The sequence below is a fragment of the Schistocerca nitens genome, chromosome 7, assembly GCF_023898315.1.
Source record: "Schistocerca nitens isolate TAMUIC-IGC-003100 chromosome 7, iqSchNite1.1, whole genome shotgun sequence".
Taxonomy (NCBI): Eukaryota; Metazoa; Arthropoda; class Insecta; order Orthoptera; family Acrididae; genus Schistocerca; species Schistocerca nitens.
In genome coordinates this window covers 98,442,630-98,457,057 of record NC_064620.1, presented here as the reverse complement: position 1 = coordinate 98,457,057, position 14,428 = coordinate 98,442,630, and the positions used below count along the sequence as shown (strand labels likewise).

Genomic DNA, 14,428 nt, shown 5'->3' with positions numbered 1-14,428 from the left:
GGATGCCTGGGCCATGGAGATGGGTTGTTGTAGTACCAGGTTTGTGAGGGCCAGGGATTGGGGGAATCTGAAGAGGTGTAGGTCATTGTGAAAGGAGGGGTGGAATCCAGAGCAAGGGTCCAGTGTAGCATGAATGGTGTAAAGGAAAGAGGAATGATGCAGAAATGTGCAAAACAGGTGGTGATGGTTGTGAGAGGAGTTGGATAACTGAAAAGACTTGTAAAGATGCATAAATAATTTGTAAAGACACACAGAAACACAAACAGACTTGTAAAAATATCCAAAAACATGCACAGATACATGAGAATATGCACAAACACATAAAATATGCAAAAATACATGAAATCGCTTGAAACCACAAAAAAATGTGCACAAATACTTTTAAAACGTACAGAAACATGGGTGCAAAGTAACAATGAGGTATGAGGGTATGTGTATGTTGCGATAAGTGAAGAGGGAGGGAAGGGGGATGGGATAGGTCGAGGATCAAAAGACTGCGTGGCACAGGCAGATGTGGAAAAGAAAATGCTGAAGTATGTCAGGATGAGAGATGAAGTAGGATCAGTAGGAATAAATATAATTCCAACCTAGGGGCATTAGATACCGCATCAGTGATCCATGCGGTCATGAAACCTGTGTTGTGCATGGACGATTGTTGATACAGTGTGGCTCAGAAGTAGATGCAGTTTGGAAGGCAGTGAATAAACACAAGAAAGCAGAGAAAGAACAAATGCTGAGAAGAGTAATGCTATAGAGAAGATTAACAAAGGAAAGCAACACAGTGTTGTAGGATGAAAGAAAGCCATTCAGCAAAAATCAAACAATGAAAACTCCAGGTAGGAATAACAACAGTTTAAGACAAGACAAATTCGTACTTACTGTAAAGAAGACACATCAAGTTGCATACAGGCACAGTTAAAAGACACTCACATAAAGCTTTTGGCCGCAGCCTTCAGCAGTACAGCAGTAACACACACACACACACACACACACACACACACACACACACACACACACACACACCACTGCCAACTCCAGCATCTCGGGCCGGAATGCAGCATCACATGGTATGCCAGCATCAGTCTGGAGGGGGCAGAGGAGGAGTAGGGATAGTAGTGTACAGCTGGGGAGAGAGACGAACGCTGTCTGCTAGAGTGTGCAGAGACTAGACTGCCAACAGGTGCAGTGTCCAGAGGTTGTGGGGCAGGAAGGTGGGGAAAGAAAGGAGGAAAAAAGGAGAGGAGAATGACGGGCAGATGCATTGGCAAAGGGCTGCAAGGTGGGAGACAAGAATGGGGAGGAGATAATAGGACAGAGGTGGTGGAAACTGTTGGATGCAGGCTGTGGGGGTAGTAAGTTACTGTAGGTTGTGGCTGGGATAATTATGGGAGCAGATAATGTGTTGTAAGGATAACTCCCGTGTGTGCAGTTCAGAAACTCTGGTGATGGAGGGAAGGATCCAGATGGCTCGGGGAGTGAAGCAGCAATTTTAACCAAGTGTGTTGTGTTTAGCTGCATGTTGTGCCACAGGGTGGTCTACTTTGCTCTTGGCCACAGTATGGAATTGGCCGATCATCCTGGTGGACAGCTGGTTGGTAGTCACACCAATATATTTGTGCATATTTTTATGTCGTTTGTATTTGTGCATATTTTTAAGTATTTGTGCATATTTTTACGTATATGTGTATATTTTTACATATCTGTGTGTGTTTCTGCACGTCTTTACAAATTATTTATGCATCTTTTCACTTATCCAGCTCTTCTCACTACCATCACCACATATTTTCCCCATTTGTCCGTCATTCCCTTTCCTTTGCCCCATTCCTGCCACAGTGGACTCTTGCTGCATCTTTCTGCACCAATTCAGAATAGTATCCCTTTCCCTGTCTAAAATGGTGTCCCACATCCTGTTTCTCAGATGGTGACTCAACCATGGAATCCCCCCAAATGGCCTAACTGTAAAGATTCCTTTCTCTGGATCCCACCCATCCTTTCACAATGACCTACACCTTTTCAGATTCCCCTAGTCCCTGGCCCTCACAAACCCATACTACAAAAACCCATCTTCATGGCACAGGCATCCTAGAACCACCTCTGCTCCCTTCACAAGATACTACTACTCTGCAATCCCTTCTCCATACACCACATCTCCGAAATTGAATCCCTTGCTATCCAGAACCTGGAGGAGCATCCCAGACATCACTTCCATAAGTTATGAAGCCTGCTGACATCCTACTGTCGCCTTTGGGCACTACTATCTGACCCTATTGCACCTACAGTGTTCCTCCTCGTCCACACCTCATAGCGGGTAAACCCTGCCTAGCTGATCTTTTCAACTTGCCACATCCTCCGAAACTCCCTATCAACTCTCCACCAAATCCAGTGCCAAAACATTCCCATAACACTGTTGTTAACCTTTCCACTAAAACCCTCATCTCCATAGAAGTTTTAGTCCTATCCGAAGTTCTCACCTTTAGCCCTACATCCAAATTTAACCATGCTGGACTTGTCAAAGACATACTCTCCTTTCCCTGATCCCTGCATTGAGAGTACTACTTCACTGCCAATCCCTCCAACCAAAACCACACTAATTCCAACATTGAACCCTACCTCTTCCAGTTTCTACCGCCATCCAACTGTGATCCTTCTCCCTCCCATCCAACTACCTGCTCGTCACCTTCCAGGAATTCCTTACCTCCAGCTTAGCCTCACCATTCTTCCCCAGATCCCATCCTCAGAGCACCATCCTTTCAGTAGAAGAAAGAACAGCCACACTCAACCTCAAAACAAATCCTGACCTAATCCTCCTACCTGCAAGCAAATGTTCCACCACAGTCATTATGAATCACATTGATTATGTGGCAGAAGGGCTCTGCCAGTTATATGACTCTTCCACCTATAAACTCTGCCAGAGTGATCCTGTCCCAGAAGTCCAACACAAACTCCAATCCCTGCTTAAAGCCTTATGCCCTTCCCAGAACATCTCCCCTGAATCTATTTCCCTCCTCACCCCTACAACACCCCACACACCCACCTTCTACATGCTCCCCAAAATCCACAAACCCAACAATCCTGGACACTTCATTGTGGCTGGTTATTGTGCCCCCATTGAAAGAATTTCGGCCCTCGTTGATGAAAACCTCCAACCAGTTGCTCGTAATCTAGCCTCCCATGTCAAAGACACCAACCACTTCCCTTACTGAATCTCCACCATCCCCACCCCTTTACCTCATGGATCCTAGCTCGTCACTGTTGAAGCCACCTTCCTGTAAAACAACATGTGTCATGCCCATATTCTTACATTTCCCAACACCCTTCAGACTCCAAACCCACTACCTCATTCCTCATACACCTTACTAACTTTGTCCTAACCCACAACTACTTCTCATCTGAAGGGAGGTAAGTAAACAAATCTGCAGCACAGCCATGGGCCCCCCACATGGCACCCTCCTTTGCCAACCTCTTTATGGACCATCTAGAGGGGATCTTCCTAGATCCCCCAAAACACCAAAACCATAGTCTGCTTCAGGTTCATTGATCATATCTCGATGATCTGGACTGAGGGTCAAAACACCCTATCTTCGTTCCTTCACAGCATGTGCACCTTCTCTCCCACCTGCTTGATGTGGGCCTCCTCAACCCAGTGTGCTACCTTTCTATATTTTGACCACCTCCTCTCTGATGGCTTCATCTGCTCCCCTGTCCACATTAAAACCATCAACCACCAACAATACCTGCATTTTAACAGGTGCCATCCCTTTCAAACCAAAAAATCCCTCCCATATAACCTAGCTGCCTGGTTATGGTATATCTACAGTGACAAAAACTCCTTTGCTCAGTATGCTGACGGTCTCACCAAAACCTTCACAGACAGGCAATATCTCCAAGACTTATTCCGTAGACAGATCTCCCATGCCATTTCCCCTACACCCCCAATCATCCCACCACCCCCAAGAACCAATCACAAAGGAGTGTCCCCTTCACCACCCGGTACCACAGTGGACTGGTACAACTGAACCACATCCCTCACCAGGGCTTTGATTACATATCTTCATGCCCTGAAAGGAGGGACATCCTACCTGAGATACATCCCACCCCTCCAAAAGTGCTGTTCCATTGCCCATCCAACCTCCACAGCATCCTGCTCCACTCCTATGCCACTCACAGTCCCAACCTCTCACTATGGAGGAGGATCAGGCAATGATAGTGGGTGGAACAGGGAATAGTCTTGATAGGGACGGCGCAGTGGTTAGACACTGGACTCGCATTCGGGAGGACGACGGTTCAATCCCGCGTCCGGCCATCCTGATTTAGGTTTTCCGTGATTTCCCTAAATCACTCCAGGCAAATGCCGGGATGGTTCCTCTGAAAGGGCACGGCCGACTTCCTTCCCCATCCTTCCCTAATCCGATGAGACCGATGACCACGCTGTCTGGTCTCCTTCCCCAAACCAACCAACCAACCAACCAACCTTGATAGGGACGGGGAATATGATGTAGGTGGTGACCTGATAAAGTTAGCTACTGAAACTGGTGGCACTAATGTGCATTTCGTGCAACTGTTTCAGCGTCATGATTGGCCTCATCTCAATGCAGCTGTTAGGCATGTTAACACGGGGCTGGAGAGAATGCTGATGGCAGAGGGCATGGGTCACATTGCAGTGGTGCCAGTCGAGTCTATCAGTAGATCGGCTTTCACTAAGCATGGCCTGCACCTCAATAGGTATGAGAAGGGGAGGCTGGTTAAGCTTATAGGTGACAGTGTAGTGGGTGGTGGTGGGATCACTCATGTAAGAATTCCTGTAGTAGCTGGTGTTAGATCTGCACCTTTTTTAGACTGAAGCCAGCTGAGAGGTATACCTGCTTAAAGGAAGTCTCTCTAACTAAGGGCTTGCCTTCAGAGGACGTCATGTTTCCAGGTAGAGAAGGAATTAGCATATGTCATCAAAATATAAGAGGTATTAGAGATAAAGTTAGTGAACTGCTTATAGATGTTGACTCTGAAATTACTGGTTCATTGTAGCGCTACTTAAATAATTTGACAATTCAGAGGCTTCATTTACCAGGATACAGATTAGCTGACTTTTTTCAAGGAGTTCCTTGTGGGGTGGGGGAGTGGCCATGTACGTAAAATAGACAGTATTCCATTTGAGTACATAGATGTATCACGGCACTGCACTGAACAGATATTTGAATGTTGTGCAGGGGCAGTTAAATTTAGTGAAACTAAACTTCTAATTGTTGTTGTTTATAGGTCCCCTAATTCTGACTTCAGAGCATTTCTGCTCAAGCTAGAGAGGGTTCTTGATTCACTTTATAGGAAGTACCAGAAATAAGTTACATGTGGTGACTTCAGTGTTAATTTTGTATATGATGGTGCAAGAAAGAGGATGTTGGTAGATATCAAAATTCATATGATCTGATGTAGACTGTGTTTTTTCCAACCAGGATACAGGGGAACAGTAGCACAGCCATAGATAATATTTTTATTCATTCTCTATTACTGGTTGGCTGTTCTTTTAGTAAAACAGTGAATGGCCTTTCATTCCACGATGCACAAATTTTAACACTAAAAGGCTTTTGTACTCAGACAAATATCACACATAATAATAGACTATGTAGGAAAGTTAATCTAACAGCAATACAGAGTTTTTTAAACTTCATCAAGGAACAAGAGTGGCAGGATGTTTATAGTGCCGATAACATAGATGACAAATATAATACTTTCCTTAACACATTTCTTACGCTCTTTGAGAGTTGATTTCCATTAGAACGGTCTGAATGGGATACTAGCAGTAAAAGGCAACCCGGGTGGCTGACTAGTGGGGTCAAGCTACAACAGCCCATTACAAACATTACTGTAAGGTGCTTAAAATATTATTAATAAGGCAAAGAGTATGTGGTATGCAAATAGAACAGCTAATTCACAGGATAAAATTAAAACCGTATGATCAGTTGTGAAGGAAGTGTCTGATCAGGAGCACAAGGTTGACAAAATAAAGTCAGTTTGTAGTAAAAATATTTCTGTTACTGATAAATCAGATATATGTACAGTATTTAAGAATCATTTTCTGAACATTGTGGTGAATTAAATAAAAATTTAGTTTCTACGGGGAATCATATAACTCTCTTGGCAAACACCTTTCCGAGATTGATGTGTGAAATACTCCTATGTGATACAGACAAGAGGGAGACTGGGTCAATATAAATATAAGACCAAGGACTCTCATAGATGTGATGGAGTGCCTAGCAGATTATTAAAGTACTGTGCTGCTCATGTTAACCCTGTATTTAGCCATATTTGTAATGTTTTCTTTAGGATTGGTCAGTTTCCTGAATGATTAACGTACTCAGTAGTAAAGCTGCTTGATAAAAAGGGAGAAAGGGATAATGTAGATAATTTTAGACCTATTTCTATGCCGTCATTGTTTGCCAATGTTATTGAAAAGGCTGTGTATGTAAGGGTAACTGATCATTTTATATCACACGATTTGCTATCAAAGGTACAGTTCAGCTTCAGAAGTCATTTGACAACAGAAAATGCTATATTCTCTCTTCTCTGTGGGGTACTGGATGGATTAAACAAAAGGTTTTGAACACTAGGCATATTTTTTGATTTAACTAAGACATTTGATTGTGTTGATCACAAAATATTGCTCCAGAAGTTAGACCATTACAAAATACGGGGAGTAGCTCACAGTTGGTTCACCTCTTACTTTAGCAACAGACAGCAAAAGGTCATTATTTATATAAATGCTATGCCCTCTAGTGTTTCGGGTAACTCTAAAATATTTCTGTTTGCTGATGACATTAGCTTGGTAGTAAAGGATGTTGTGTGCAACATTGGCTCCGTTTCAAATAGTGCAGTTCATGATCTAAGTTTATGGCTTTTAGAAAATAAACTAATGCTAAATCACAGTTAGACTCCATTTTTACAGCTTCTAACACATAATTCAACAAAATCTGACATTTTAGTTGGTTGGTTGTTTTGGGGAAGGAGACCAGACAGCGAGGTCATCGGTCTCATCGGATTAGGGAAGGACGGGGAAGGAAGTCGGCCGTGCCCTTTGAAAGGAACCATCCCGGCATTTGCCTGGAGCGATTTAGGGAAATCACGGAAAACCTAAATCAGGATGGCCGGACGCGGGATTGAACCGTCATCCTCCCGAATGCAAGTACACTGTGTAACCCCTGCGCCACCTCACTCGGTCCTGACATTTTAATTTCACAGAATGGACATGTGAGTAGTGAAACATAACAGTTCAAATTTCTAGGTGTTCAGATAAACAGTAAACTGTTGTGGAAAGTGCACGTTCAGGATCTTGTTCAAAGACTTAATGCTGCCATTTTTACTATTTGAAAGGTATCTGAAGTAAGTGATCATTCGACACAGAAATTAGTCTACTTTGCTTATTTCCATTCTCTTATGTTATATGGTATTATATTTTGGGGTAACTCTTCCCATTCTAAAAGGATATTCTTGGCTCAGAAACAGACAGCTTGGGCAATAAGTGGTGTAAAATCATGAACCTCTTTTTGACCCCTGTTCACGAGTCTGGGAATTTTGACATTGGCCTCTCAATACATATATTCCTTACTGTCATTTCTTGTTAACAATATTAGCTTATTCACAAGGGTAAGCAGCTTTCACTCAGTTAATTCTCAGCAGAAATCAAACCTGCATTTGGATCAGACATCTTCACTCTTGTGCAGAAAGGTGTGCAGTATACTGCTGCATCCATTTTCAGTAAGCTACCACAAGAATTCAAAAATCTTAGCAGTAATCCATGCGCTTTCAAATTGAAACTGAAGAGTTTCCTCATGGGTCACTCCTTCTATTCTGTCGAGGCGTTCCTTAAGAAATTAAGCCGATTCTTGTTGTGTTGTTAATTGCATTTACTTAAACTTATGGCTTGACGTTTTTTGGGTTCATAAACATTTTATTTTTATCTGCTATTACTTTTATGTTGTAATTTCACGTACTGATACATTCTATGACCTTGGAGATTTGCTCCTCAATTTGGTCCTACGGAACTTGACGTGTAAATAAATAAAAAGTGACTGGCCACTGCCAAACTGTAACCAAGAACAAAGCAGACCACCCTGTGGTGCAACATGCAGCTGAACACAATACACCTGATTTCAATGGCTGCTTCACTACCCAAGCCACCTGGATCCTTCCCTCCACCACCAGCTTTTCTGAAATGCACAGACGGGAGTTATCCTTACAACACATTCTCCACTCCTGTAATTATCCTGGCCTCAACCTACAGTAACATACTGTCCCCACACCCTCCATCCAACAGTTTTCACCCCCTCCATCCTGTATATCCTCCCCATTGTCATCTCCCACCCTATTTATTTCTAGCCCTCTGCCAACGCATCTACCAGTCTTTCCCTTTGCCTCTCCTTTTTTGCTTCTTTTTTCTCCACCTCCGTGCCCCACAACCTCCAGATGCTGTGCCTGTTGGCAGTATAGTTCCTGCACACTCCACCAGATAATGTTTTTCTGTCTCCCCTCCCACACACTTCATCCCATGCCCTTCTCCGCCCCCTCCAGATTGCTGCTTGAATCCCATGTGAAGTTGCATTCTGGTGCTGCTTGAATCCCTTGTGAAGTTACATTCTGGTGCATGATGCTGAAGTTGCCAGTTTTTTTTTTTTTGTGTGTGTGTGTGTGTGTGTGTGTGTGTGTGTGTGTGTGTGTGTGTGTGTGTGTGTGTGTGTCTCGCTTTTACTGACAAAGGCTGTGGCCAAAAGCTCCGCATGTCTTTTAATTTGCCTGTCTGTAAGTAAATTTGAAATTTGGAAGATGTTGTTTATCATCTTTGGAACTTGTAACCTGCATTGAGAAAACAGCAGAGATACAACAATGTCAACAAATTCATTAAACAAGAAAGTATTGAGATGTGCTAAAGAATATTGTGACTTGAATTTCAGATACACTTGTCACTTAGTCAAGTGGGCAGGGACAGAGTACAAGTTAATTTTATTGAACAATGACGCAGGAAAGCTTAGACTGATGTCAACATTATGATGAAATGCAGAAGTGAAAGAACCATCCATTCATAAGTCATAACAGACATAAAAACCAAAAATATGAGCAGTATTTTCAGTTTTTATGTTTTACGCTTTGAAAGAAAGATCAGAAATAGATATTTCAAAACAGGTGACTGCCTTGATTTAAACTGCAGAGCAATGCACCATTAACTATATAGAAAGCATTGAGAATTTCAGGTGTAATTATCCATATGAAATACTGAAAATGTAATTAAACTATAGATTCTGCAGAAAGGTGGGCTTAACGTTCAACATATAGTAGCTAGTGCCACCTTGTGGCTTATTTCGTTCCCCTGTGGCATATCTTGTAGGGGAACACCTGTCTCCTCACTGCCAGTGGCTCAGGCTAAAAGAATGATTTTAATTCCTTAACATAAAATCCCAACTAATCTTGTTTTCACAATTTTTACAGCAGCTTAAAATGCTGAGTATACCAGGCAACTTAATAACAAACTTTTGAAAAAATAAAACCTCACCTACAATTGTTTCAGTGCTAACAGTCAAATATTCGGCCAATAGAAAGCATCCAGTCATACTTTTGTAGCCTGGCTGTTGTGTTTTGGTTGAGGTGGTTGCAACTAGACATTGCTTTTACTATATGCAGCTGTGAATACTCTACAAAAAATGTGGGCTTTCAGCCTCTTTCCTGTATTGTTCAGAATCATAATATTATTGTCTCATAACATACACACATAAATCATTGATTTAAAGGGCAGAAGACTTGTCTGTATAGATAATGTATCAGGGATACATATAATGTGTCAAACAATTAACAAAAACAATCTTAATTAAGAAAAATAATTACAAATTTGTTTATTAGTCTATAAAGAAATCTTCATCATTTAAAAATTCCATAAGTAAATAATAACATTTTTGCACTAGTATGGCATGTAATCGTATCTTCAGTAAACTTCATTCCATACAGTGAAAGATTTTCATTTTTAATTTATTATAAATTTTCATAGTAAATTCCACCCTTAAATTTATGAGAGGAGGGAAGCATTTTAATTACCACTGATGCTGAGTGAGAATAAAATATACAGTTTTTGTAGTTCTGTCTATAATTGGACATTGGTAATAGTGAATTGTCAATCATACCATCAGTGCGACTTAGTGGTATGGGCCTCCATCATTCACAGGCATGAAGATGAGTGAAAACTAGAACATTTCACTCACAGTTAATAAGAGGTCACATAATAACTTAGTTGTTCCATATTATGAACTTTAATATCACCAGGATTGTTGCTTCAGAAAGTCCCAGCATTCGAAGTTGCTGATGTACAAATTTTTAAATAAGACACAGAGTATATCACTTTTCTTGTTTTATATTATGACCGATTTGGGTGTACAGTGCTGAGATATACATTTCTTGTCTGACACCCTCTAAAAGAGGCTCACGATGTGACGAAGCAAGCTGGTATATTTTTACTTCCCTTCTAGTTTTGCCATCTGCCTACTTAAATTTGCTTTTTCAAGTTTAACTAATTACCATTAACATACATGAATATAGCCTGTGTTTTCACAAAACAGAAAGGTTGGCCCTCAGTTTTAAGGAATATAACACCAGATCGAATTTTGTGCTTAGTTTTATGTATGTAATTGATATCCTAATTTACTTTGAATATTCTTAGTTAATACTTCCAATATCGAGTGAAATCAGTGATTGTTTCGTAACTTAAATTCTATTGTTGACATACAAACAAATATAAATTCTGTACTAATTATAAACATTTGAAGGAACAACTAATAGTATTCTCAAAGGATCAATTTGTCTCTATTCGAAAATATGTTAGCAAAGCCAGCCCTTAATTAATTCCAAAGGAATTAACAGTTTTTTTTTAAACGATATTTGTTAATTTCATCATTCAAACAAATAATTCAGCCTAACTCCTGTAGTAGAAGAAACTGTTAAAAAGAACCAATTTTTCGATGTATTCAGTTAATTTAATGAGTTAAGTTTTAATTGTAATTTCTGTAAATTTGACTCCAAACAATGTGTTGTTTCAGCACCCATAATTGTGAGGATATATAAGGGCCCGAATATGGGTCCCAAGACAGTCAGTCCACGGCTGAGTTTCAAACGAGAAACCTGTGTTGGTTAGAACAACAACAATCAATCAATGTAACTGTGAAATAAGTGTAACACAATTAGGCCATTTGTTAAAACAATGACAGTGTCTGTTCCATACGTACCCAATTATTCCGAAAGAACTGTGAATTATATGGTTATGTTATTCCTGCTCGTAGATATTCAACAGTAAACTATTGTAGCAGTATGTGATTGTTCGCCTGAAAACTATTAATGAGGCTTATCAAAAGTTAAACAATAGTGAACTGGCCATATTAAATGTGTATATGGGGGTGCTGTGAAAAGTGAAAGCAAACAACTGTGAAACACAAATGTGCACCTGTCAGCTACATCATTTAAAATAGTCCATGTTTGACTTCCACCCTCCAAATTTTCAGCCAGTATAGCAGTGCAGTATGTCGACACTGAGGAAACCGTCACAACATGAACAGCTTCTGAAAGACCGTAATGCAGACTCACTCTCTGCCTCTGACCGTCTCACTTCGACTTACTACTGCCTGTGTGGCTCGTGAGCTATTTCCTGTTACATAAAACTAAATAAATGAATACATTGTAAAATGTAGGATCTACAGAGTAACAATTAAAAGTCATGAGATGATTTTTGTTACTTACACCAAAAATGGGCCATATATTGTCCTACATGTTCTGATCTACAATTTGGAAAAGTTTAATTACAGATACAATTTCAATGAATTTGACAGTACAACAATTTAAATTACATATTAGTAAATTATAAACAAATCACTTTTAATAAAATATTGTTAAGGGTATTTTGGATAGCTCTCAAGTAGAGTTATCATTTTAAATAATCATAATGAATAAATATCATAGCTTTTCAGAAATAGGGCAGAAGTAAAGTTTCAAGAATATGTGATGCAACATGGCTGCACAATTCATATCATGAAATTTAAAGGTTGGGTCATTAACAAATAGCTTACTCCCCTTCGTTGCTAATATAAATTGGATAACATATTAATGTAAAATTTAATCTGAGATAGTAAACTCACTTGCATTAATTTTTAAAGGGCAGTTTACAACTGGAACTAGGTATAGACATAACTATAGACATAACAGCATAAAGTCCAGAAAGTTAAAATTTCGAACTAAATTGATGTCATAAGAGCATGTTGACACAAGGAAGGAATTTCAGATAGGGATGAGAAGATAGTCCCATTTCGTAGCCATGTAATGAGGAGTCCAGGGTTAGAGTTTTAGTCTATGAAATGACAACATGAGATTAGCTTTGTTTGTTGTGTCGTATATATGTTGAAAAGGGTTTTCAATAAATAATTCTGGATTGGTTCAGATAAAGACTAACAGTTCATAAATGCAAATACATGAAATAGCTAAAATTTTTAAATCCCTGAATAAAGGCCGGTGTGACTCCTTAGGCTTAATGTTACAAGTGTTTCTAATAATAGTTTTTTGAAGTAAGAATATTCTATTTACACTCCTTGCATTTCTCCAAAACATTATTCTGTATCTTGCCAATGGCTTCAATATAGTTGTGGTAAACAACTTTTCTAGTGTCACTGTCACTTTCATAGAACAATATCGTCATTGTGAATACCTTAGACAGTTTAGTTTGTTTGCCATGTAACTTATATGCAAAGACCAGGATAATTTTTTTGTAAAAATATCCCAAGGAATTTGACAGATTCTGCTTCCCTAGGTTCATGATTTTTATGGTTAATTTGGAAGTCACTTGATACTGTTTAGACAGTGCTTCCAAAAATGGATAGCTGTAATGATCCTGAATTTGACACTGAATTCAGGGCTCAAAAGTGGAGAAGAATATCATGTTAATTCATTGGAGACTTATAGTAATGACAGTTAGGCAGATGAGATGAGGGACAAGTGCACGCTCATGGCACAAGATAATACTGTGCTCCATGCAGCTCCTCCAAGGTTTTCATTCACAGGAAACCATTGTGAAATACGTGGTTTGACTTCACATTCACACAGAAACAAACAAACGACTTGAAGTTTCAGGATAGCCAAAGTGCAGGGGACGAGAATACTTGGGGTTTTATTATTGGTGATCTCCAAAAAAATTTAACTCATTATTTGGAGCTTTATGAACTCTCTTTATATACCTTTTGTAATTTCAGTCATTAAAGGGTTTTTTTATTAATAAAAAATTACAATTTTTTGTTACATAGTATGTAAAAAAATATCAACGTGTTAAGGGGCTAATGCTGCACTAATTGCTGCTGCAGAGACTGCTCTTTTCTAATTCTCACTTTCTAAGTGGAGTTGTATATTTACCTCCATTGGTATTTATCGAGAAATTGGAAGCACATTTATTGAATCTCACATTCCCTTTAGAGTCCAAAGAACTAAAGTGAATGCAAGTTCTTATTGCAATTGATCATTGATGGAGTACTTGCACTTCTTTGACCATGTTGTTGTCAGGAAGTACGGTTATCAATAAAGAAAAACAACTAAACTAATGCAAAACAGCAGTACACTACCCAGCACAAAACAGAACCTGATACAATTTCACATGTACAAATGACATATGGTGGTAGAAATAATGTAAGTAGGTACTCTTTGATAAGAGTAGAATCTCTTTGTCAAACAGTTTTGCCAACTTCACCAAAACTAATAATAAAATGTATCGGTACAGCTAATATAAAATCTAGTTTGGGATAAATTGTTTCATAATTGTTAAATGCTGTTCAAATAGGTGTCCGGAATTAATTCTGAAAAAATTCAGGAAAGAAATTGTAATGATCCTGAAAAAAATGGGAGTGATGGTAACTTTACATAGTGTTTTCTGTATTAGTGCATATATTTATAGTCTATTTTCAATTCTTGCAGGTAGGCACAAAATACCAAACCATCCATTTCAACACAACATTCCCTATGTCATTTCTGGAGCCCCTACTTAGGATGTCATTGGCAGCAGATCCTGATATGAGATTATTGGTACAAAAAATTCTTCATACACTCATCGACAGACACCAAAATCTTGATAAGCTCCTGAAGCCCACGTGAGTACATCTCTGTCAGTTGTTGAATTCTCATGCTATCAACTTTTGATAAAATACAGTGTGTATCAAAAAGAATCATCCGATGTAAAAAAAAAAAAAAAAATCATAACTACTATGTTATTTGGGATATGTGCATGATCAACATAATGTCGGAAAGAGCAGACTCAAGTTTTACATGGTTCTCACTAGGTAGCAGCAGTGTGTGCCCACTTCAGTTCTTGTAAAAATGCTGCAGGAACAACAGAAATCATTTTGTGTTCTACATTTTGCTCAGTGTGGGTCAG

General features: G+C 39.5%; 1 protein-coding gene across 2 annotated transcripts in view; it reads left to right on the top strand.

Moving 5' to 3' along the window:
• The window catches only part of LOC126194847 (protein EFR3 homolog cmp44E), a 96,212-nt gene that overhangs the window by 37,543 nt on the left and 44,241 nt on the right, over window positions 1–14,428 (top strand). For both annotated transcript variants that reach the window (XM_049933188.1, XM_049933189.1), the window contains exon 11: window positions 13,972–14,144. In XM_049933188.1, the coding sequence (XP_049789145.1) occupies window positions 13,972–14,144 (173 nt within the window). The remainder of the gene's footprint in view (window positions 1–13,971; window positions 14,145–14,428) is intronic.